This window comes from Gavia stellata, chromosome 1 (assembly GCF_030936135.1).
Source record: "Gavia stellata isolate bGavSte3 chromosome 1, bGavSte3.hap2, whole genome shotgun sequence".
Classification (NCBI taxonomy): domain Eukaryota; kingdom Metazoa; phylum Chordata; class Aves; order Gaviiformes; family Gaviidae; genus Gavia; species Gavia stellata.
This window is the reverse complement of record NC_082594.1, coordinates 123,957,101-123,982,486: the sequence shown is the minus strand read 5'-3', so window position 1 is coordinate 123,982,486 and position 25,386 is coordinate 123,957,101. Positions and strand designations below refer to the sequence as shown.

At 42.1% G+C, this 25,386-nt stretch overlaps 2 protein-coding genes across 2 annotated transcripts; both read right to left on the bottom strand.

Annotated features, from left to right (window-relative positions):
- Positions 1–959: 959 nt before the first annotated feature.
- Positions 960–17,506, bottom strand: ZBTB11 (zinc finger and BTB domain containing 11). Its single transcript, XM_059815617.1, has 11 exons — positions 17,197–17,506; positions 14,558–14,793; positions 13,655–13,886; positions 11,658–12,472; positions 9,106–9,285; positions 8,358–8,594; positions 7,831–7,975; positions 6,625–6,742; positions 3,814–3,972; positions 3,154–3,329; positions 960–1,784 (listed from the first exon to the last, which is right to left on the bottom strand). Exons 1-11 carry the CDS (start codon positions 17,504–17,506, stop codon positions 1,258–1,260), a joined length of 3,135 nt encoding a protein of 1,044 aa, XP_059671600.1. The 3' UTR covers positions 960–1,257.
- Positions 17,507–21,099: 3,593 nt separating this feature from the next.
- RPL24 (ribosomal protein L24) lies at positions 21,100–25,143 on the bottom strand. The gene is made up of 6 exons (XM_059822912.1): positions 25,086–25,143; positions 24,886–24,961; positions 23,473–23,583; positions 22,272–22,408; positions 21,806–21,869; positions 21,100–21,227 (listed from the first exon to the last, which is right to left on the bottom strand). Exons 1-6 carry the CDS (start codon positions 25,088–25,090, stop codon positions 21,147–21,149), a joined length of 474 nt encoding a protein of 157 aa, XP_059678895.1. The 5' UTR covers positions 25,091–25,143; the 3' UTR covers positions 21,100–21,146.
- Positions 25,144–25,386: the final 243 nt, after the last annotated feature.

The following is a 25,386-nucleotide window of genomic DNA, read 5'->3' as shown; positions in this document are numbered from 1 at the left end:
AAACCTAGTAAGAATTTTTCCACTGACATGGTGTAACACCGGGAATTAGCTTGCCCTAGAAGTATTTTCTTACAGCAGCAGTAATAAGGTTTTCTGGAGACTGGTATTTTGAGAAAAATTTACTTTTTACTCCATATTAAGATTTTCATTTTTCTCTATCCTGATATTGCTATATGTCCCATTTGGGAATTATCAGGGCTCCTCCTTTCAACATGATAGAAGACAAGATCAGATCGTAACTAGCAGGACCTCTCCAGTATATTCATATTCCTGAAGAAATGTGCCATTAGACCTTTTTCATTTGAGAGCTTCTACGTGAAATGTAATGCAAAATTAGGAACATCCATCATTAGGTTGCCTGCTTTGGATATGTACAACAATGCAGGTGATAGCTTCCTTTACGCAACCAAACATCATTAAAAGAAACGTGGTTGTGCATAGAGGATGAAACGTAAGCTCCTCGCTTACAAATAAAAAGCAGTTTACTTCTATACACAGTCCCCCTGCAGTGGGCTGTCCCCTGGTCAATTTGAATTCACAATCCGTCTCAGAGAACCACTTCCTCAGGCTTCAGTGGACCCCCGCCCATTATCTGTGAAACATTTTACAGCCTTTTGCTGAACCTTGGACCTGTCACCCACTGATCCGGAATTTACGTTCTTCAAAACTGGGATTCGCTAACTGCCAACGGTGCATCTACCCGAAGAACAAAGCCTCAGATTTTCTGTATGTGACATGAAGCACATGCTGCACCAAGCATTCTAACAGCCCCTTGTCTTGGGGAGTAAACAGGCAGAATCCCGTATGGGCAATTTGCTCACTAACTTGATGAAATGCCCACAAAAACAGAAGTAAAAAAATGCTACCAACAGCTGTGCATTTCTAGTTTTTAGTGCAGACTCTTTTTTTTTTTTTTTTTTTTTTTTTAAAAGTTACAGCATGATACTTACTCCATGACACAGAAAACATTATTATTCCAACTTGTTTGGGTGTTTTGGTTTTTTTGTTTTGTTTTGGTGGGGTTTTTTTACAGTTATGGCCAGTGCAGAAATCTTAGCCTTCAAAGCCTTGGCCCGCACTGAAGCATCTTAACTTTTTCCCCGTAATACGTAGTGCAGTATTTCATCACCAAGACATTCAGTACTGGGGATTAACTGTTTGAAAATAAGTATCACTGTAAGCCTCAGCTACCCAGTTAAACACTTAGCTCTCACAGATGGGAAGAACTCACCCTTCTTGCTCTCTCATATAGTACATTCAGTCTGTCTTTGTAACATGGGCCACTTCTACTTCCACAGTTTCAATGGCCTGCGTCACTTCAGCCATTTTCTGTCCTTGCTGTTGCGCCAATACATAATTTACCACCTGCATGATGCTTTGGTCAGAAAGAGTAGAGACCGATGTACATTCCTCAGTAGCTGCAACTGCTTCAATAGCTTCAAGTGTCTCTCCTGTCACTACCACAGTCTCAATCTCACCACCACCAACGCTAATCTCCGTTTCTTGTTCCTGCATGTCTGCTGCTAAAATGCTGATGGCATGCTCCACCTGTGTCCCCTGGTTATGAAACTGAAGAGTATCTTTTTCCAGCATAATTTTGCAGGGTACGTAGTCCCTATGAAACTTGGTCATGTGCTTCCGTAGCGTCCGGGCATCAATGTAAGCTTCATTGCACACTGGACAGACGTACGGTCGTTCTCCAGTATGCGTCCTCACGTGACGCTTCAATGAACGTGCATCGGCCCAGGCTACTCCGCAGGTTAGACATTCAAATGGCTTCACGCCTGTTCTCAAAGGGCGAGGAAGGAAAAGATGACCGTCAGTGTTCGTAAATATGCATGAGCGATGATGAGAAATGACAGGGAGAACAGCAGTATAAAAGAACAAAAGAAATACTGTAATTTTTTCCAAGTAAGAAAGAGATCTTGTTTACCATTTCTGTACTAGAATATAATGCAAGCATAATACATTAAATGGTAAGATTTTCCACAAGTGCTCTGCCCAATCTAACATTTTGCTTTTAATTATTTTTTTTTCAAAATTCCTTTTAATGCTGTTTCTCCCCTATTTTAAGTACATACCACTTAATAAAAGTCTAATTAATTTTTTGCTGGTGATGCCTTTCTGAAATTCTGTTTTACTTAACAGAATTTGTCACTCACATTCCTAGTCACACTTGGTTTCTATAAATCTTATTATACAGGTCTCATCAAACCAGCACTTATTCTAGTTAGCTTATAATGCCATCTACAGCTTTTTCCCTCCTCCTCCACACGCCGTATGTTTAAATACTGCACCTGATGTTTGTATAATCTTAGTCTCCCCTACAACATCTGAGTTCTGTGGTCTGTAGTATCTAACGGGGCATGTGGGTGGCGACAAACACTATTTCAATACTGGGTTTTCCAGTTACTGTAGATTTAGGCTAGGTACCTATTACAGGACACTTTCTCTGTTTAGAAACAAACAAAAACACTATTTCAATAGTTAGACAGCTCTTACATTTATTCATAACAGCTCTTTAAAAGGAGACATGCTTCAAAAAAGTGGGGTTTGCCCCAAGATAGGAGTATATAGACTTCCAACACAGCTGGAACAACCAAATACTCAAAAAACAGTATCATACTTCACATCTGATGTAAAAATGCAGACTTTTTAAAATTATAAAATATTTTCATATTTTTCCCAAACATCATATAGTTTACTGCTTGTTATAAAACAAGAAGCTGAGCAGTTTCCAACAGTGGTCCTTTTTCTAAACTCAGGCCAATCACTCTACTGTTTGAAGAATCTTTTGTTAAGCGGGTGCACTTTTCAAACTGGAGAATGTTTTACTACGTTCAAGTCTTTGCCAGATAGACATCTTTTAATTGCTTCTAAAAAAGTTCCTCTTCCATTAAAGCTCTGAGAAGGACAAATTGTCACTGTCCCTGTGTGTGACTTCAGTTTTAGGAAGATAGCAACAGCCACTTCTGGGAATCACTGGAAGCAAGTTAACAAACCAGGACTAGCATAAAACTAACTGAAGAATCTGTAAGAACTTCCATGTGTCTTGCAACACAGGACATACACAGACTCAAAGAAACGATTACCCCTTTCTCCATAATGTTTTTAGGTGTTGAGGGATGTGATAACTACTTGTTTTCTACATACCTTCATGATTGTTCATGTGTCTTCTATATTCCCGGAGTTGTGTGAATTTTCTTCCGCAATGCTCACAAACCCGTTCCAGATTTTGTTTTGCTCTTCCTTTTTTACCATGTGTGGCTTTCTTTACATGTCTTCTGTACAAAGCTTTCTCATAAAATTCTTTACCACATATATTACACCTAAAATGTGTTGAGAAGTCTATTGAAACCATTATTCTATGCTTATGTTATGCTTTTTAAACCAAATGCAATGTAATTATAGTAGGCAAAGTTTAATGGGAATACTGCCTCATACGACAAGCAGTTCCATAATTAGAAATAATATTGTTGGACTGAGCTACATTTTCTCTTGTTTGCAGCTACAAAGCTTTCACTTACTATTCTAGAGAAGTGAGATCACAAACAAAGCATTTCTAACTTCATCAATTACATTTATCCTCTTACAACTTCATACGTATTAGTTCCAGGATTGTGCCAGCAGGTTAACAGTTGGACCACACTATTTGAGGTCACCCATCTGTTTTCACGTACTCAAGACCCCAGCCAACGTCGATCAATTGGTACTTTAACAATGGACTAGGCAGTTCCTTGGTTGACTGGCTGTGGATCTGTATAACCTCATATTGATTAGTACATTTCAATTGTTAAATTAATTTGCTCTTACCTATAAGGGTCTGTGACAGAATGAGACTTTACATGAGAATACCAGTCTTTCTTCCAACTATAACATTTTCCACAGAACTGACACTGAAATGGCTTCACACCTAAATGTTTATTCATATGCTGCCGAAGATCTCGAGCTTCGTAGAAACTCTTTTCACACCTGTAACAGTAAAGGTTTTAGCATCCCGTATAAGAAAAATCTTGGTGATCCTGATTTCAAAGGCACTGGAATCCTCCTCTTTAATGGCAACTGAAGACTTTGCGAAGACAACACCTATTGTGTTATCAATATCTATATAAAGCACAATCCCTGTCCAAACTAGGGAAAATTAAAAGGAACAGCAGCTTATCTGAAAGTCTGGAATATAACTTGAGGACCTCTGAAACACTTTTGTCTGTTATGGGTAACTATATTCCTTCTGTTATTTTTTATGGGGAATAATCAACGGCAAACCAACTGGAAGACATCAGAAGTTTGTATTATACCATATGAACTTATGAGGATAGTAACAGCTTTTTCTTCCCCTAACCAAAGAGGATTAATTACTGATACAGAGATAACCAGGATTTGTTGTTTGTAATGTTCAAATGTATTTTTTTTAGAAATTAAAACCCAAAAATTCAGAATCCTACAAGAAAGCATCTGAAAGTAGTGATACTCAATTCTTTAGCTTGCTGTTTGTATACACCTAAACCCAGGCAAATTCCTAGTTTTCCTTCATTTATACCTTGCCATAGTATGACTACGTAAAATTACAAATCACTAGCTCCTCTTGGTATAAAAACTACTCAGATCAGTCTAATCAAAGACATGCTTTCTCCCTTTGAAAGAAATTCTGCTCTTCAGACATCTTTGCCTGATCATCCGTATCTCTTCCTCATGTAACATCATATACCTGTATGATTCAAAAAACGACAGAGGCAGAGAAATGACAGCAAGAAAACGTGAAGGATTCACCTTCTACAGCTGATCAACCTCTGGAATGAGGGAATCTCAGAATTCTCAACCTCCAGTGGAATCTCAAAAGAAAAAAGCTTCCATACAGGAACAAAACTTCTAATAGTACATTTCCCAAAGACTGGGCATTCTGGAGAGGAAAAAAGCCTTCTTTGCTTTTGAGGGGGGAAAAAAAAAAAAGGAAAAAAAAAGGAAAAAAAAAAGAAAAAAGGTGACAGTCCCTGACCCACCCAAACAAACTCCTCCTCCTAGACTGGAAAAAACTGACAGCTGCAGTTCAGATGGGGCTCTCAGGGATCCTGGGTTTGCAGATCCACATCAAAAAATATCACAAAGACCCCTGAGGGTCTTGAATGGGGTTGACACTTGGTGCTCTCCCTTCAAAGTTTGTGTATTTGGAAAACCCATTAGAGAAGTAAAAAACTTAAGCAACCACCACCACCCCCCTCTGACACTCTCACGCACTACTGCAATTTAATTGAATACCTACTTCACTGAAAAACTTCCACGAACATTTTGGGAAAATAACTCATGTTAAGTTTTGTTCAACTGTGCCAGATGCCCAAACTCAAGCCTGGCAGGGAGATTTACATACCAATCCACCAAACTAGAAAACTGAAATCTGGTTATTGCTTAGTGAAGCTCTCTAAACTATTTGTGACCACATGAATTATATTCTTAGTAGAGATCTTCATTGTAGAAGCAGCAACGACTGTGTCTGTTTTGAAGGAGTTGGGGAATCAAAATATCTTCTCTGACAAGGTAATCTTTTGCATCCATGACTGTATTGCCTTGAGTAAAAAAAAATTTTATTTTTAAAAATGTATTTCTCCTCCGAAACCAAAACTGCCTTCTCGAGGATGTTTCATTAAACAGTCTGTCCTTGTTGTGGACCCTATTAACTCTATTCTTTGTATTTCTAAGATGGGTACTTTTAGCATTACAAAGCACCAAATAAAAACATTGCTGACAGAATTAAAGTGAGTTTTCAGCAGTTAGGGAAAAAAAAAATATATATATATATTTTGCTAGCACGCAGCAGCACTACCAGAGACACTTTAAACAGTACTTTAGATTAAAGCTTTCATTAAAACCATACAGGCAATCATATACATTGTACAACTCCTCTTAATACCTGAGAGAGTTTTCCAGAGACCTAGTTGACAGTTTGGAAATTAAGCACCATTTGTGCTTTTGCAGGTCACTTGAAAGGTTCTCCTGTAGTCTGCTTGGTCATGGAAACAAGTTTTGCTAACGCACTAGGAGACACGCTCTTTCCAGTTACAGAGTTTCCGCTAAACTGAAGTCCATAATGCAAAGATATTTAAGTAGTCACGTTAAGTTTTATAATCAAGTTAACTGCAATAGTGAGTCTTAATTTATGATTTTCCTGCAGAGCTGTTTGCTAAACACAGTGTGTATTGCAGTGCACACAAGTACATGACATCATAGAGTGTACAGGAAGTTTTCAAATTAAACTGAAATCAACTATCACAGTAAAAGAGGGCAAGAACAGGCTGAAGGCCCTTCACCTCTGACAACCTTACCACTCTTCTATCTGTCCTACAAGGGAGATTTAAAACCACATAGCTACTGATTACAGCTACAAGTGCAAACACACTCATTAAAAAATAACTGTCTGAAACTAGAGCTAGGTAACATTAAAAACAAGCTGTTGCTCTCCAATGCGTGTATTAATGAAAGCGCATGCTTTACTCTTATGCTTTAAAAGTCTTATTCCAGGCCAGTGAACAGCTTTACGCTACAACGAAGAGCTGCTTTTAATCTTTAAAATTACTAGGATCATTAATGTTAAGACAAAAAGCCCACCAAAAAACCCACCAACCAACTTACTGAGTACACTGATATCCACGGACTTCAGGCTTTGGCTGGTGTTTCTTTATGTGTTTACTGAGTCCTGATGCCCTGTGGAAAGATTTTCCACAGATGGAGCAAAGATACTTGGATTCTCCTGACAAAAAAAAAACAAAACATGTTATGAAGCCAGGCCTCCGGATCTCTGGAGTGCTTTGTCAGAGTGTTTTTTTCTTCCCACGTAATTTACCTTAAGTAATCAGAGCAGTGCTACAAAGAGAAGTTGGTTTAACTACACACGGCTGGAATTTTTAAGTGTGTATCGTATGTGCCAATGTAATAATACACAGAGAGGGGGGAGTAGCAACTCTGAATTACTTTATTGCATGTTTTTGAACGCAGGTACAACACTGCAGCTACTAATCAGTCATGAAATGCGAACAGCCTAAAGAATTACCCTCTTGTGTGGAAAAACCCCCATTGCCTGTGTTGCTATAATACGCAATTTCTCCAGCAACACAGCATTGCTTACGGATTACTTACATCTTGAATTTGTGGAACACCACCTTAAAATAAAAGTTTTCCGCTCCAGTTCATCAATTTAGGAGTGCTGAGTACTAATATAAATTCCTTCATTTCTGGAACAAATTGTCTTAACAGAAACAGTCTCTTTCTTTTGATTCCACCGCACTCGGAAAACAAGAAACAGGCAATTTCTACACATGACCATTTTAAAACTCTGCTTGTATTAAATTATTATATTGTCATCTTTCACAGGCTAACATCTTTCAAGATACAAGGTTTTATAAGATTTCAGTATTAGTACAGCAAGTCTTGTAAAACTTACATGGAGATTCTCAGAGATTTAACTTAGCATGTTTTCCTCTGAAAGGATAGGCTGGAAGTGCAAGTGCTCCAGAACATTCCAGCCTGTTGCCTATCTTTGTTGAATTGACATGATACAGGCATAAATACATACATAAAAACACAGGAATAGACCAACCATGATTCCCTGTTCTTGTACAGAACATTTGCATAACAACATTAAGCTATGGTAAAATACGCCCAGAAAATAAATGTAACATGACTACTTACCTCCATCTCAGCTCCCTGACCAGTAGAAGAAAAAGGAGACACTACTATTTATTTTTTTGAACAGTTCCTTTGACAATGAAGAACAATGTTAAAGTTCAGCAGCATACAACAGCCAACCAAAGTAAAAGGATCCTCTTTCTCATCACTTACCTGTATGAATGCTCATGTGTTCCTGAAGGCTTCTTTTTGTGACAAAAGACTTTTCACACAAGTCACACTTGAACTGTTTCTGTACTTCATGGAGAGCTAAGTGCATTTTTAATCCATGCTTATATGTAAAGGTCTTTCCACAAACCTAAAAAAAAAAAATCCATATCCGGTGGAATAGGACAAATGAAACTCTTTACGTAATAGGTGTTTAACTTCAAACACAACAAAACCTCCTGTATTCCTTGGGAACCAGGACGGCCAAGCCCGTGATTTTGCACCAGTGGCAGAACTGGTCTGTTAGAATACTCAAAGGAAGACATCCTTCTAGACTCAAAAAATATGAACTTTCATGATTCAACTTCATTCTAGTTTTCTCAGTCTTGGACTACAAGAATTTTCATCAGGAACGTTACAGTAGTTTTCCCCATTCTGAAGTGACCTAAATTAACCTAGATTTTAGGACAGAGTATCAATACTAAAATATCAAGAAAACATTTGATTACAGAGTAAAAGGACTTTCTCCTTACCTTGCATGCATGTGGTTTTACACCTGTATGTTTGAGCATATGTATTCTGAGAGAATAGAGCTTAGGTAGAGTTCTCCCACATATATCACATATAAATTCCCGTTTAGTTCTCCCTTTCACCGAAGACACGCCTGTCTCTTGTACACTAGCAGCTGCAGTGTTCACTTCGGTCTTCCGAGTGTGCCGGACAAGATGGGCTCGCAGGGAGGCACCATACTGGAACTCTTTTTTACACAACTGGCAAAGAAAATATTACAACTTTTTTTTTTTTTTAAATATTTTTGTAATATTAAATGCAAAGTAAAGGTAATCAAAGGTTTTAAGTATAGTAATATGATTAGCTAGGTCTATAACCTGACTCCAATAGGCATTTTATCTCAGGTTAATTAATAGTTGTAAATTTTGAATTTTATGGCTAGTAACAGAATCACTGATCACTTCTCAGTGAGGCTAACTTCCAGGCTAATCTAAACACAGTTGCAAATTCACTGCTAAGGTTAAAAGTAAAGCCCACCCCAGCACTGTCTTGAGCAGCAAGCGCACTTCCATGTCACACGGTGCTATCGGGCCATGTGGCTGCACCACATTTTACCCCCCCCCCCATTCAGATCAGGGCCGCATCAGTCTCTGAAATCCGTAAGGAAAATAAATACATGTACAAAAAAAGGCAAGAAAAGTAATTACTAATATCATTACTGAATGACTTTTCATAAAGAGGGAGTTTTACAGACAAAAAACCCCAACTTACTGGGCATTTATAATCTTTAGATCTTTCATGTTTCAGTGTGTGCATTATAAGTGCATAGCGCCGCTGGAACACCATTCCACACTCAGTGCATTTGTGCTGAGCTTCTACTTCATTATTTTCCGTGGTATCTCTTTTGGGCTGTTTCATTTTTTTCCCTCTTTGTACCAGCTTCATGGCAACCTAAGATGGAAAAACATAACCCTTGAATGAACTTTACTACACTGTATTCATACTTCCTCTGCAAGTTAGTACTAAAAGCTTATGTTTTGGTGTGTTACTATAATACCACCTAATTTTGCTCAGTTTACTTAGCTGCTAGAAAGTTACCACCTTTCAGTTCACTGCAAAACTACAGATCTCACGGTGGTTGAAAAACTGGTCCTGTTTTAAAACCATAAACTTATTATAATTATAGGCAGACAATGACTTACCAGTTCAGAGACAACTAACTATTCAGCCCCAAGTAACTGCCTACGTGAAAGCTAAGGGATAGTTACACAGGAACCACAAAGTACTGCCAGTCACAACCTCTATGAAATGTTTCCAACCCTTTCCCAAACTCCAGCTTCCCTTTTCAGGATTTACGTTCGCTTTACTACACAAGTCATCAGATTAAAAAAAAAAAACAAGTGGCCTAATTAATTTTTACTGGCTAGCAAAAACTGAGTTATTAACAACCTGTAAAAAAAATTTACAGTATTTAAGCAAAGTTCTTTCTGGTTAAGAGCATTCCAGCTTTATTAGTGGTTTTTTTTTGTCAGGCAGTATTGGCAGTGCTACCTGGAGCTGATAATCTCGTTTTCCTTTCTGCAAAGTTGCTGTCAAATTCTTTAAAAGCCAAATTGTAAGTGATCAGGCTGAAATTTCCTGTATCAGGTATCTCCCCTTCAGGTTTCTGAGAATAAGGCAAGGGAAAAAAAAAGTATAGGCATCCCCATTTCTTCATCCTGTTCTCACAACAAGTGAGGTATCGAAGAGTTTTTGAAAACATGCTAGCTCCTCCATGTCTCTCAAAAACAAACTGAAACTCAACACAGGGACAACATTTTAATTTTTTTTTTAATTTTGCTGTTGCTTTGAAAGCTTATGCAAACTTGGCTAAATTGTGAAGCCACAAGAATAATTTTGTTTGGTAGATGATTAGTAAGAGCTTGGAAAATAATCCATTCATACAAAGCAGGCTTCATCCCCAACATCTCCATGCCAACTGCAATTACTATAATTCAAAAGTCAGCAGCATTTTTCCTGCAACCTCTCTTTCCTGTTATTCTTCCAGCATCAAAACTGGGAACTCAGGAAGGAATGTCTCCTTCCCAACGCTTACACAACATCCAGTGCCAGGGCAGAGAGTTGAGGGATGCATGAGACAAAAATACTACAAGCTATGAAATGAGTTAGGAAAGCAGAAACCTATTCCTGAATCCAGTTCTAAGCAATTATCTACACCAATTTCATTCTTCCACAGGTGGCCACTGTCTGTAGACCTCACCTGTCAAGGGGACATTTAAAAACTGCAAAATAAGTTAATGGGAGCTGTTCCTGAAGGTAGATATTCCCCCTCTCAAAACAGAACAGAACCTTGTAGTTCTCCAACCATCATAAACAGGTTGCTCAAATATTTTGATTGTGCTAATTTTAACATCTGGGCTTTAAGTTGTCCATCTGTAAAAGGAGACAAATGCTACAATTTCTATCTACGAGGGTGCTGTAATGATAACAAATTATCCCCCAGCCTGTGGGACTGGTGGCTCCAGGATGTAAACATCTCACAGAACACCTCTGGAAATTAACCGTTCTTCATAAGATTTAGCCAACATGCAATGAGTAAGGCAAAGCGTACTCTGTCACAAAAACGAATGTATTAATGCTCAGTGAGGCAAGTGTCAGCTATCCATAGGCACAAAAAGAGGAAAGGCTCCTGAAGGGGAAAGAGTAAGAAGACCGGTTCAATTACTAAACACTTAATATGCCCAAGTGCTAGTTTTTAGCACCAGTGCTCTTTAAACTTTTTTTTTTTAACTGACCCCAATCTGAAAGTAGCAGGACTGCACTATTGTGACTTACGACTATGTCTTAAGATCTACATAGGAAGTCAAATTTTTCATCCCCAATGCTCTGTTTTCAAGTCTTAACAAATGTAGGGTCTCACTTCTCTAATAGAAAAATACATTTGTCTATGACTGACATACACACATGCTAGTTAAGAATTAAATTCCCAGATCATTAAGAATTTTAGGGAGAAGATACAGACAGAAGGACCTTCTGTCCAACCATAAGAAGCTGTGAGAAGACACTCAAGCTGGGCTAAGGTCACTGAGCATTTTAAAGATCTTCAATATGGAAGGAATTTTGATACCAATGTTTTTTTTGGTTTTGGGGTTCTTCTGCACAACTGTTACATCTGAGAAGTTACTTTGGTTTGCAGTAATGTTAACCACTCAAGAAAGAAAAACATTTTCCAGACAGTGCTTGGAATCGGGAAACAGTCTTTTCAGATTGGTCTCGAAACACTGGACGATTACTGACAACAGGCCTAAAGGCAGATAGAATACCTGCTGTATTGCAGATTTAGGATTTGTCTTTCTATTTTGCATTTTTTTTTCAATTCCTTTATGCAATCTGATATATCCCCCTTCACTAACAGAACGCTGGCGAAGCTTGCTTTTGTAAGTATCATCTTGGCTGGAAGCTAGGCTTTCCGGTTGTGAAACTGAAACACTCTGTTCTTTACTTTGCCTGCCACGTTTTTGCTTGAGTGCTTCTGAGGAGTCTTCAGAAGCAGTGTCCACATTTGCTTTACCGCTTTCATTTTGATGTGTCTCAACTTCTGTTTGACTTTGTGTGTCCATGGCTTCCACAGCCGATGGCTCAGCCTCTACAACAGGCATGGTGCTATTTGAAATGCTCTCCAGCAACTGCATCTTGACGTAATTTTCAGTTGTTTCACACTGCTCCAGGGGCTTTGAAAGATCATCTGGAGTGGCCTCCGCAGGCTCTGAGGGCAGGATGTCAGGCTGGGGTGCTGCAGCCTCCTCTGTCCCAGCAGAGGAAGGAGCTCCATTCACAGCTACTGGCACTTCACTGGCTGCGAGCTCAGGCCGCTCAGCACCGTCCACAGGCTGTGTCTCAACTTCAGTCTGCTCTGATAAATTTTGTGTTGACTCTACTGTTTGAATATCTCCCTTTTGGTACACCGTAATTTGTTTCTCTTCCATTTGTTTGTGTACGTTTTCACAGATTTCGAGGACCTCTGACATGAAGAGATGCCGGGCAAGCATGGCCACTTCTGCCATACTACAGAAGTCAAAAGTTAATTCTGAAGTATAAGCAAATTCCAATAGAGGCAGGAAACTGGACTTGCAGAACCCTACCAGGAATAAAACAAGATATTAGAGCAAACACTGGTGACCCTGAATTACACCAAAATATCCCATGATGGATACAACAGTTCACCTTTGATATGGTTAAGTCTGAAATTTAGAGCAAAACACACTTGCAAGCAACACTGAGCCCCCTCCACTGGGACTCAATTAGTTGTCATTTACACAAAAGCGTCCTCCTTGTCTATTTTCTATGTAGAAGTAAGCTCAGACAACTTTTCTAGTAAGTAAGTAGAACTGAGGTAGTTTCACAATAAAATTCTCTAGAAGAATGTTTCAAGATGCTGGGAGAGCCACAATACTTTTGAAGCACATTAACCCTAATTTAACCAAAGTCTTTCTAGACCTACTACATTCAGAAAGTAGTTAGGACTTAAATAACAACTGATGTGGCAGAAAAGTAAGACAAGAAAGTGGCTAATGAAAAAAAAAAAAAAGAAGATATGGATATGTAGATAAAAATGCTTAAAAATAAGCATTTGGTATAATTTCCCACAGTTCTGTAAATCATAAATCAAATATTTAAGTTGGGAGACCTTCTGGACCATCATACTAGAAATCTATTGTTCATGCATGTCTATTGTTCATGCAGAGACAGACACGGTTAAGAAACTAACGAGAAAGCAATGCAGTAGGCATATATTCTGTACAATATTCATCACTACAAAGCTGTTTTTAGAACATTTATTTTAGGATTGTCTCCTATCTTTAAGGTACCAGAAGGTTTGAGAAATATGCAGAAACATGTATAATAGTGTTTCGCAGACATAAGAAACAATTTAGTATTTGTTCAGCTAAACAGCTCTCTGAGAAGCTAGTCAGCACCCCTTCTTGATGTATTCAAGCATTTGATTACGTTCTCTTTTTTAATGTTTGTGACTAATACAAGGAGAAAACATGCCTAAGCAAGGTATAAATCAATCCAAAGCTTCTCAGAAATTTTAAGATGAAATCCCATAGTCCATTCAATATGGAAGATCAGATTATGCAAAACCAGAGCGATCACTTTAGCATTAAAATCCACACAAAATACTTTTAGATTAAAAGAGAGAAAAAAAAGCAAGATAAAATATTTGGTTGTCTTGAACACTCAAAAAAGACTGAATCAAACACTGTACACCTTACTTAGGATATTATGATTTCTAGCTTTGAAACCCACAACAATTCACCTGACAGATCCACTACAGCTTCATGACTAGAGACAGCTCCCTTTTCAATGAAGAGCTCTCGGAAGTACTCGCTGTTGGCTGCCAAGACAGATTTGTGAGCTTTGTACTCCTCTCCTTCAATCAGCAGAGTCACATCACAGAACTGATTGGAAAGCCTCTGCTGATTCAGTTGGTTTAAGACTGACAGACAATGTTTGGAAGATGACTGCTTCACAAGGCCCTTACTGTCAACCTGTCGTAAACAACATTATGAGAACTTCATTACATTTAGACTGTGCCTTTTTAAGCATTCAAACTGAAACACAGAAAAGGATTATTTTCTGCAACCGTACAATCAGTTCAAGCCTGTATAATATACAGCTTAATTTTACTATTGTTTTCTTTCTTTAAATGCGTCAAGTTTCACCCTCCCTCCAAACACAGTTAAAACCGACAACTGGAAAAATGGGAAGACACGGATATTCAAACAGTTCTTTGACCATATTTTTCAATGCTACAGTCTGAAACGGTTTCTAGATTCAAAAGTCTTTACATGCATATGAGCCCCCAGTTACCAACAAGAATTTTTTATATAAATATAGCATCATTTATTAAGGAACAGATACGGACTCCATGAGAATCTTGTATGTGATGCTTTACTACTTACACTTTTGCCATTCATTTTCCCTTGGGTCCTATATGCATAAATAGGAGTCGGGGTGATTTTATTTTCCAAAGATGACGTACTATAATTAATTTCATGTCATATATACCAGTAGCCCGTTTCCACATATTGAATATATTTGGCAAAATTTATGTCGTCTTATTATTACAAGATTATCACAACAATAGAAAGTAAGTATGTGACTAAGAACGCATTAACAAACATCTTAAATACATTCAGATGTAAACAATGGTACTTACAAATACAAGCTCATGCTTCGCTATTGGCTTCTTCTTCACAGGCTTTGGGGATGCCGCTGGGATTGATGCCGTATTACTCAATTCATCATCTGTTTCATTACTGTCTTCGTGAGATTTTGCATCCAGTCCTAGTTCCTCCAGCATCTCAGAAGGATCTGACAGAGATCTAGAGCGATCTAGCTTTTCCTGGCACTTGCTGCATTCTTTAATGTAATCTTTAACCTGCTTAAGAATACCTAAGAAAAATTAACAAGCTTAATTAGGCTTCTAATCTTCATTCAATTTACCTTAAACACGTAATTAAATATGTAGGTGATCAGCAAAACAATATTACACACTTACTGAGAAAAATGAAGTCAGTCACCTACACTTTCCTTCACTGACTTCTTTTTACCAGTTCTGCTTCTCTCACACCATTGTATGACATTGTATGTCACTACTGTAATCCATCGTTAATTTGAGATAGAACATTTAGAACATCACTATATCAAGCAGACCCTCCTAGAAAGATTTTTAAGGCTAGAAAAAACATTTGTATTTATACGTTCACCCTAAGAATCCCAAGACAATGAAAGCTGTAACCTAATCCTCCGTTTAGCCCACACAAGTGGATCTCAGCGTGTCCTTTCTGAAGGAGACGAGAACTGGAAGGCTCACATAAGGGCTTTTGCAAAATTGGGACCAACTGTGTTATTATATGCAATGACGCTGATATGTATTATTAACACCAATTTAAATCAATTGCTTATGATTTTGGGATTTATAGAAATTAATTTCCCACCAGTACTTTAACCGGTGTAACTAAATGATTTTAGATACTCAATAGTTCCTAAGCTCAGGGTCCTCTTCTAGGTATCATGGCATTTTCAGCATATGGCTTTCAACCCAAATTGGTTTTCTTCACCGGGACAATATAAAAGCGTACATAACAACAGCTTTGCCTCTACAGTTCAAAATCTAGCACAGCTCAAAAACTTGGCTGACAGTTAGACTTGCACTGCTCACACCTTTTCAGAGCGTGAGATGCACTGTCATTACGTACATACCTCTGTAAGGATCAGGAAAGCACAGACTTCAGGCAACCCAAGACATTCATGCCCATTTCAAACATTTTTATGTTTCCTTGATTTCGTCTGAGACCAGGGCTAGTTCCCAGGACAGAAGGTCTCTGGTCTTCAAATCACATATCTAACACCCTTCCCGGCCACTGGGCCATACTCCAGCCCATTGCTTCCCAGTTACAGAGCAGACAGACATGACAGACTAGCACCCATCTCAGGATGATGACTGAATCAAAGCTGCTGTCCACTAGCAGCAGAAGAGTATTATAATGGCAGGGGAAACCAATGTTTTAAAGGAGACACAGGTAAGAAACATAACGCTTGAACTGAAAGCAAGATGTGAATTTTAGTATTCTCAGTGCAAGAGAAATAAGAGAATATAGGTTATGCAAATAAAGGTAACCAATAAGATCAAAAGACGCAGAATACAGAATGTCCTTTTCTGACAAACAGAAGATATACTGAGGTCCTTTAAGGAAGTTTCTAGCATAGGATGACACTAGATGCTAGAACAGTCCAATATTGGGCAGACGATGAGAACCTAGATAAAGGCAAGCAGACCACCATCCAGAATGGATGTATCCACGTTGAGACACCAAATCCTTTTTCACATCAAAGGTCTTCAAGTCAATGAGATCTGGACTGGAAGGATGGGCTGCAGCTAGAGCAAAAAGCCTCCAAATTCAGACAGGGAAAACTAAAGCTGAAATGACAGACTTGCTGACTGATGGATGGAAAAAACAGAACAAGACAAAGAGTACAAACACAAACTGGGCCCTGGGTAACTGAAAAAGCAGGGTGTTTGTTTAACAGATACATCAGACTAAAAGCAAAACACCAAATCCAAAGGGAACACAGATACCCAGTCATGGGCTCAGTCGAAAGAAGGCCCCAACTGGGAATTATAAATGTTCGTACGCTGCTGTTTCTAACAGCTATGACATCACTCGGGACCCAACTGAGAATTAGTTTGGACTTTTCGGCTTCTCATTGGAAGAAAGAGACAGATATAACAACGAGCGCAAGGACTACGAACCATCACTGGCCGCTCTGCTGTTTAAACGTGAACACCATCCACATGCCGGTTGAAAAAGGTGTTACGAGGTTAAAAGCTGAACTCGGTCACATGGAATGGATTATCACCCTATACAAAGCGTACCAGTTGAGCAATCGCTACCTTAAGCAGGCTGTATGCAACACTTGGATGGGGACAGTCATGCTCTGCCTTTCCAGACATTCAAAGTACCACTACTGAACAAGAAGCCACAGGTCAATTCGCTGACCAAGGCGCCCCTCGCCCAGCGCAGCCTGCCCCTTAACGAGTGACCCACACTCGCAGCCTACAGACTGCGTGCTCCGAGATGGGGTGTTTGAAGGCCCCCGCCACTCAGCAAGCCACAGTCCCCTCCTGCTTCCTCCAGGGAGGGTACACCGCCATCCCCCCCACACGCGCGGGCCACCGACCCAGCGCCGCCGGGGCTGTAACCCCGGCTCTTCCCAGCCGCCTTCTGCCGCCCCCCCCCGCCGCGGCGTGGCCTCCCCCGCTGCCCGGCCGCCCCCCCCGCCCGGCCGGCTCACCTCGCCACCAGTACTTCTGCGAGAGCCCCTGCCAGGTCTGCAGGCGGGTGCGGTGGGCGCCGTCGGGCGCCAGGTGGGCGGCGCGGATGAGGCGGGCGCGGCGCTCGGCCTGCAGCACCACCTCGAGCTCGGCGAAGCGCTGCTGGTCCCGCTGCCGCCGCTGGTAGTAGAGGGTACCGCCGCGCACCACGTAGCAGGCGGCTGCCTTGCGGATCTTCCGCTTGGCGTTGCCCTCCGTCCCCGGCGCGTAGGGCTCCCGCTCGTTGGTCAGGTAGCGCAGGATGGCCAGGTAGCTCTCCTCGCTGGACATGGCGCGGCACGGGGAGAGAGGCCGCGGGAGGAGGTCGGGGGGAAGGAAGGGGCGGCCTCCGCGCGGCTCCCCCGCGCCCTCAGAGCCACGCCGGGCTTCCCCCCTCGCCGCCGGGCAGGGGCACGGTGCCGGGCACGCCGCTCTCCGAGGGCGGGCGGAGCAGGGTCAGGTTTCTCGCCCCCCGGGCGGAGGCGGCTGCGGGGCAGGGTCTCGTCGCGGGACGGGGCCCGCCCGGGCCAGTCACATGCGGCGGGCTCGTGCGGGCAGAGGCGCCCCGGCCCGCGCCGGGGGGTCCGTGGGGCTGCGGAGGCGCCTCCCGGGGCAAGGAGAGCATGCGCTGCCGAGGGAAAGAGGATCGGGGCCTCCCGCGCCTCCGCCGGCCCCTGGCCCAGGCGCGGGGAGGCCGGAGAGCGCGGCCCGCGGGCGGCGGGTCCGGCGGGAGCCAGGCCCGGGGGGGAACTGGAGTTTCGCAGCCAGCGGCGGCGGGTGGGAGGGAGAAGCTCGGGCAGCAGCAGCAACGGAAAGACAAAATGGCTGCTGCACAAGAGGAAGTGAGGTCAGAAGCCCGCGCACATGGGAGGGGGCGGGAGGAGGAGCGTGTGCTCAGGGAAGGCGCAGCTCGTAGGGGGAACGAAGCCGCCATCTTGGGAGCGGGCAAAGGAGAGGCCGGGCGGAAGGCTGGGGGCGGCCATCTTAGAGCCGGGCAAAGGCTGTGAGGGCGGGGGCGGCCATGGCGCTGGGAGGAGGGGAAGCTCCAAAATAAATGCCTTGCTAGCCCTAGCTGCGGAATGAGCAGCCTCCACTTCAAAATTGCCTCGGGAGTAGGAGCTACGAGGAAATTAGACGTGTGCTTTCACGTTGCAGTGCGAGCATACCAATCAGGAGCTGCACAACTGGCGAGAGCTGCACCAGCACGGGCAGGGTGGGGTGGCGGCTGTATCTCAGTGCCTCGAGTGTGCTCTTTTTTACTTGTAAAAGGAAAGAAAATCTTTTGGATGTCAACTGCTGGTTTTCCGTGTTCAAGTTCTGACCTGATTTTGTTTTACACCCGTAACAGAGACAAAACGCAGGAGCCGCAGGATGCCCGGGCCGGAGCGTAGCCAGCAGCGACCCTTCCCCTGTGCTTAGTACTTGCAAGATGGCATCTGGAGTACTGTGATCCCCTCAAATACAAAGACAGACTGGATGGAGCGAGTCCAGCAGAAGGCCACAAAGATGGTCAGGGATCAGAGAATGAGGGATGAGGTGGGGCTGAGAGCCGGGCTTTTTCAGCCTCAAAAAGGGAAGGCGCTGTGAGCGCCTTGCTGCTGCCCACAGCTGCCTCACCGGAGGATACAGAGAAGATGAAGGCAAACTCTTGTCAGAGTTGCACAGCCATAGGTAACAAGCACAGGTTAGAACACTGGAAATTCTAGTTATATATAAGGATTTTTAATCTTCTTTTTTTAAACCATGGTGGTGGTCAAAGACTGCAACAGGCTCCCCTAAGAGGTTGTGGAACCTCTGTCTCTGCAGTTGTTCAAGACTCAGCTGGATACTCAGCTGAGCAACCTGATCTAAAAAGACATGCTTTGAGGAAGGGGTTGGACTAGATGACCTCTGGAGGTCCTTTTCAACCTGAATTATTCTGTGGGTCTATCAAAAACTTAAGTATTCCATTTTTAGTGATAAATATTTAATAATCAATTACATTGCATTAGGTAAACATAAGGACTTTAATTTATTAATTTCTGTGTTAATTCATTGCATTATATCTATGTTCGAGCTCAATCTGCAGTTACTTCAGGTTAACGTCCTGCTCTAAACAGCCTGCCTCACTCACTTGAAGCATAGCTTGTGAGATGAGTAATCTGGCGGGCTGTTATTCTTTACTCTCTCTCACTGTATCAGTCAGAACTCATGAATAAACAGCAAGGAAGAATAATCTAAAAGCATTTCTGTGCACCTCTGCAGTAGCAGCAGGCAGCCAAAGCCTGCAAACTTCAAAGTATTAACAAATACTGACTTACTAATTGTCGTGATAATCGATTTCTGTATATCAATAATGGTATTTCAAGCAGATTGCTTGTAACAGCTCATCTCCACTTTCAGCTTTTTAGCTGAAAACTTTCATAAGCATGCATGCGGTGTATCAGGTGCTTTATACAAGACTGATATAATCAGGATTTTATAGTTGTCACTAGCATAGATAACTTTCAGTGGTGTTTTCAGCCTTCAGGTTTAAATGATTAAAAATTCCTCTCCCTGTAGTAACAAGTTTTCCTTGCCCTCTCTTCCTCTCCAGTTTCTGGCTCCTTCACTTTCAAGTGTGTTAACTAGTTTCAAAGCCTTCAATTTAATTCTAAACACGAGTAGCTCCTATGTTTTTTCTTTACAGCAAAAAGCGTAATTGTTTGGTAGATAATGGTGCAAATTCCACTAATGTAATCGAGCTAGACCTATTTTAAATGGGTTGAAACCTTCATCCAGACCTGTATCTATTTTATGAATGAACCCAAAACAGAGTATAATGTAACTCAAAATATAACCCAAAGTGCCCATTACAGCCATTGTGTTTTTGAAGCCCAAAAGAACTGCAGGAAGCAAACTATGAAAAGACAGCTTGCTTTCTTGACTAGCATAGTAAGACAGCAAAGCTAACAGGCGTTAAGATAAATTGAGAAGAATCAGATCCAGAAAACAGAGGTTAATTTTCTATGCGTCTAGTAAGTCAGGAGGACATTGCTTTGCCAAGGCTATTGCTGTCCCTCGAAACTATGGCAGGGTTTGGGCATGCTTGTGACATAGTGTAATTACTAAAGTAGATATATACTCTACATGAAGAATTTAACAAATGGCCACTCCCTCTAGGGGTGGGAGGGTGTGGAATTTTTAAGGGAACCTCTATCTGCATTCTGGAACTTAAATATGAACCTGAATGGGCTTGAAGTGTCATGAGCTGCATTTGAAGCTCATTCAACCTGTTACGTGTTGCAAGTGCTGCTAATTAGATCACCATTGCAGAAGAACAGCCATACTGGGTCAAGAAACCCATTTAGCTTATTGAGTGCAAGGCAGGACCTTCACAGCCATCTTTTTCCAGATAACAGCTTCCAGCAATCCGTGGGTTTTTTTACTTCCTGACTCAGGAGTTGCATCTGACCCTTTGCACATAACAGCCATGCAATCGGTGAAACCATCCGTTCCCTTTTTTCAACCGATTTCTCCTTTGATCCTCTACAACATCTTGCATTCCACAATACAAGAAGTGCATTAGCCTTTTTAAGTCACTTACAGACCATACTGCTCCACACCCCCTTTGGTTTGCATCTCTGATCTTAGAAACCTCTTTTTATGCCATTTGTCATAGATGTGGAACGAACTCGTACTCATGTGCTGTTTGGTCCTTCAGGTAAGAACAGCTCCTCAAACATCAGCTCCATCTTCCCTGCCACCTGGGTCACTCATTAAAGACTTATGAAACGTGCTAATACAGGAGATTGTCTAAGAAACCAAATGTTTTATGGCAAGAAGATGCTTTTCAGTCTGCAAAAAGAGACATGGTTATTTCATAGATTAATTCTCTTCAGTTGAGGAGAACATGGCACAAGGTATGAAAGTTAGTCAGATGTTTATTCAGCATGACTAACAGTTTGGCAAGTTAGCGCTTTCCACCAACGCGGGGAGCAGAAACCTTGACTGGTTTCACAATCTTCTGCTTAGGTGCTGCCTTTGTAGGAGCCTGTAGAGAAATAATAAAGTGTAAGTGAAGAGAAGCAATTTATCTGCAGTCCTGAAAGTGTCCCTGTGTATTTAAGACTCCTGACAGGTAACAGGCAACTTAGATCAGATTATAATTACATTAGAATTACAATCTATCAGGTTAGAATCATGTTAACAAATTGTTACACACATACCACATACAAGCCTACAACATGTGTGATGCCAACATATGGTATCAATTCATAAGAAATAATGAAATAGATGCTAGTATTCATCAATGTATTGTTACCAAGTTCCTAGATAGTGAAGATACCACATCCAGACAAGTTTTTAGCTATTGAGAATCTGACATATGGTCAGAAAATTGTTTTACTGTAATATTTATTTCTTCTGTAAAAAAGGTTCATTCTATTCAGTTGTTTGGGTATGTTTAACTTTTGTACTAAAGTTTGGTCAAGGTGCTTCCAGATCAAAATAGATAAGCAAATGCTTCTTCCAAACACAAATGGGAATTTCCAATTAAGTGCTGCAACAGAATGTTGTGTTACAACATGGTATATTCCATTTTATGATTTCTATCCACCTATTGCATCTTACCTTTGCAGCAGACACAGCTGTTTTCTTGGTTGCCTGCTTAGCCTTCTTGGCTTCTTTTGCAGCCCTGTTAATTCACAGAAAAAGAGTAACAGTTATCCTTGTCTATCATTCACTGCTTCTTTGTCTCAGCACTCTAAGAACTCCCTAAGATCAAGACAGGAACGCATTATTTCAGGTTTATCCTCTGCATTCAGTACCCTCTAGGGAGACTACTACAGAGACAGCAGAACTGTGTGTGACAAAGTATTTTCACAAAGGGAGAGGGCAAGAAGAGACCTTTCTCTGCTGCTACTACCTCTTGCTGAGATTACTCAGTATTACCTCCAAATATACTGATTAAAAAAAACACCAAACCCATAAAAAAGCTTATAAAACATTGAGCTTATCTGGAGTTTAAGCTCTGGTATGAAAGCATTAATAATCTTTGAAAAGCCTGGGACAGCTCCACTTATCTCCGATTTCTCACCTAATAGCTTGTTCCCTCTGTGCCTTTCGTACTTCGGGCTTCTGATTTCGTTTAGCCATAATCTCAGCTAAAGATGCACCAGTGATAGCCCTCTGAAACTTAACAGCACGACGTGTGCGCTTCTTTTGTATCTCTTCCTAAAATGGGAGAAGATGAAGACAGATAGTTAGTATCACAAGACATTAAATAAAAAGTTAAAGACAATTACAGAAACAAACTGCTATTAAGATTGAAGCGATTATAAAACTGTATACAGACGTAGAATTTTACTCCTCGCTTTGGAGATAACCAATTTCTTGATTTGCCAAAGCAGATGAATAGCTAAAAAAGAACAACGTATTCTCCTTTGCAAGGTATTAAAATAATTATTTTGGAGAATGTCACAAGTTCAGGCTTTTGTAACTCCCAGGAAAAAAAAGGGGGGAGGGATAAAGTCCACTTTGATGGAATCTTCTGAGAGGAAGACACTTCCCACCTGTTTCAAGTGGGATCACGGTGCTGGGCAGCAGTGCAAGCCATCGAGCATCAACCCTCCTTCTCCAAACAAACTGGTAAAAACATTGACTTATAACATGTATGTCAGCCTTTCTAAGTGCTCTTTTGCTGTCCAAGTTTAAGCAAGAGCACTGAAAATACCTCATGCTACATGCCTTATCTTTTTCATGCAATGACAACTACATAGGAAAGACCTCCTACTAAGTTACAGCCCAAAGTTTTCAAGAAGGGTATGTGAAAAGTTCCCCCACCCTTTAACCCCCAAAATCATCTCTCTGGAAGTATGATCCACCAGATTTTTCACCTCCCTCTGCTATCACCATTAATAAAGTTTACAAGTCCAAACTTTAAGAAAGTCTATGTATTAACCAGCATTACCCACCTTCCGTAAAACTGATTTTTTGCAACATATGCCATTCATACAAGTGTTAAAATAAACTGAACCTACCATGGTTCTGAGTGAGCCCTCAAAGAAGCGATATAATACAAATACAATGCTTTTGCTGAACTGGTTACCTTTCAAACATAAAGCAACATACAAACTCATGTAAATGCACTCACATTTTCATCATTATTGGCCAGTCTTCATCCTGGTTATATGGGTCATGCTTCTGCTAAACTGTAAAAGTTACCTCTATTCTAACAGACCACTGACCACATCTTTTGATGGAAAGCTTTAGAGCAGCATTAGTTGGTATATACTTACTGACTGCCCTTTCTTGTGTTTACGCCTATACAGAACAGTCCAGTTGATTTGACGGGGGTTTCTCTTGGAAAGGAATGCAGACTCACATTTTGCATTCAAAAACTGGAAAACCTGGATAGGGAAGAAAATATTTTGTGTAAGCTTTGTTTCTATGAGAGACATTATCACAGTTTACATTAACGTATCAAGTAATTGTCTGACCCAGTGTTTTTCAACAGTTATGCTTTTGTATTTCTCTACGCAGCTCTGACAATCCAAATTTAAAGTTTGGAATTTTCTTCCACCGATTAAATGGATCTCTTACAAGGAATTCCATTACAAGGAATTTTCCAGGCCTAATTTAGTTCTCTCACAATAAAGCCTAACATTACACTTTCTGTTTTCATAACACAATGAAGCAGCTTATTTTTTCTGAGGAAAGCTCAAATTACCACTTGCATCCATTGCTGCGCTGTATTCTAGGCACAGCATGAGCAGCCATATCCAGCATCACATTTTTTCAGGCATCTGTTCTCAAGTAACTATGCACTTCCTGTACGTGTAAGCGATTCAAAACTTGCTGTAAGGAACACACGGAGACCAATACTCCACCCAATTCCTTCTTGCCTAGTTACACTAACCTTCTTGCCTAGAATAACAGGTAGAATTAGCAGGCTGATTTATTATTAGCCATACAATTAAATTTGAAGTATAAACAGATTCCCTGGACAGCACCGGAGAATTCGATCAGTCCATTTACTTAGCTATCATCTCCCAGGAGATTCTGTACAGCAAGACTACCATGCTGGGATATCCAAAACCCAAACCCTCCTTTTGTAGATATGAACAGTGTACTTCTATTTATGACACTCCCATCTCTATGAGATACGACAGCCTGAAAGGGTGCCCTCCCTATTTTATCCCAATGATCTGTACCCAAATTATTTGCAAGTTCAGTTGTTTGCTTCAGCAAATCTCAGCATTAGGTGCAGTATGTCTAAATAGCATTTTCTACAGAACTTCGCTACTTCAGACCGGATGCTTTAAGACACCCTTCCCAAACCACAACCTAAAACCCGACTCGAACTCCCAAGCTACAGCACAAGCACGGCTCTCCCGCGGACCAGCTCGGACGGTAGTCGTGACACCTGGACACCGACGGAAGCACAGCGATGCTCTTCTCATACCCTCAATACGAGCGGTACAAGCAGACGCTACAGCAACGCCACCGCAGGCCCCGGGCAACACCGAGTCCCCCACTGCGCGTCCAGTGCGAGGCCTTCGCTTCCCCCAGCACCGCGCCGGCCTCTCTCTCAGGCCCACCGCCTTCCCCCTTCTGCAGGGCCCGCTCCTGCTAGTCCTTGCCGCCCGCCACTGCGGCTGCCCCCTCCCCGCGGGGCTCGCCCCGGCCTCCCCACCCGGCCCCGGCCTCACCTTGCCGTCGGTACGGGCGTAGCGGCGCCCATGGCCCGGGTAGATCTTGTACCCGCTGAAGCTGCACAGCTCGACCCTGCGCGGGAGAGAAGAGTTAGGGGAGAGAGCGGGTTAGCGGAGGAGGAAGGCGCGGCCCTCCGCCGGCCTCCCCGCGGCGGATGGCCCCGGATGGGGCGGCGGGGAGCCGCCAAAGCTCTTACTTCATGATGGCGGCAGCTCCGAGGCGGGCGGCGGCCGGGACGAGGAGGAAGCGAGGATGATGGGAAGGGGCGTTCCCTGCGCCGCGCGCAGCACGCCGGGATGGGTCCCCCCGCGCAGCGCCTGACGGGAGGGGCGCGGGGCGGGCAGGGCCTCCCGGCCGGAGGGGCAGGCGGGCGGGGGGCCTGCGGCAGCGCTCGCGCCGGCCCGGCTTTCCACTGTCCGGTTAAAATCCCACCGGGCGGCCCCGTATGCGGCCCCTTCCCTCCTACCGAGAATAAAGGACGCCATTTTCCCGTCGTG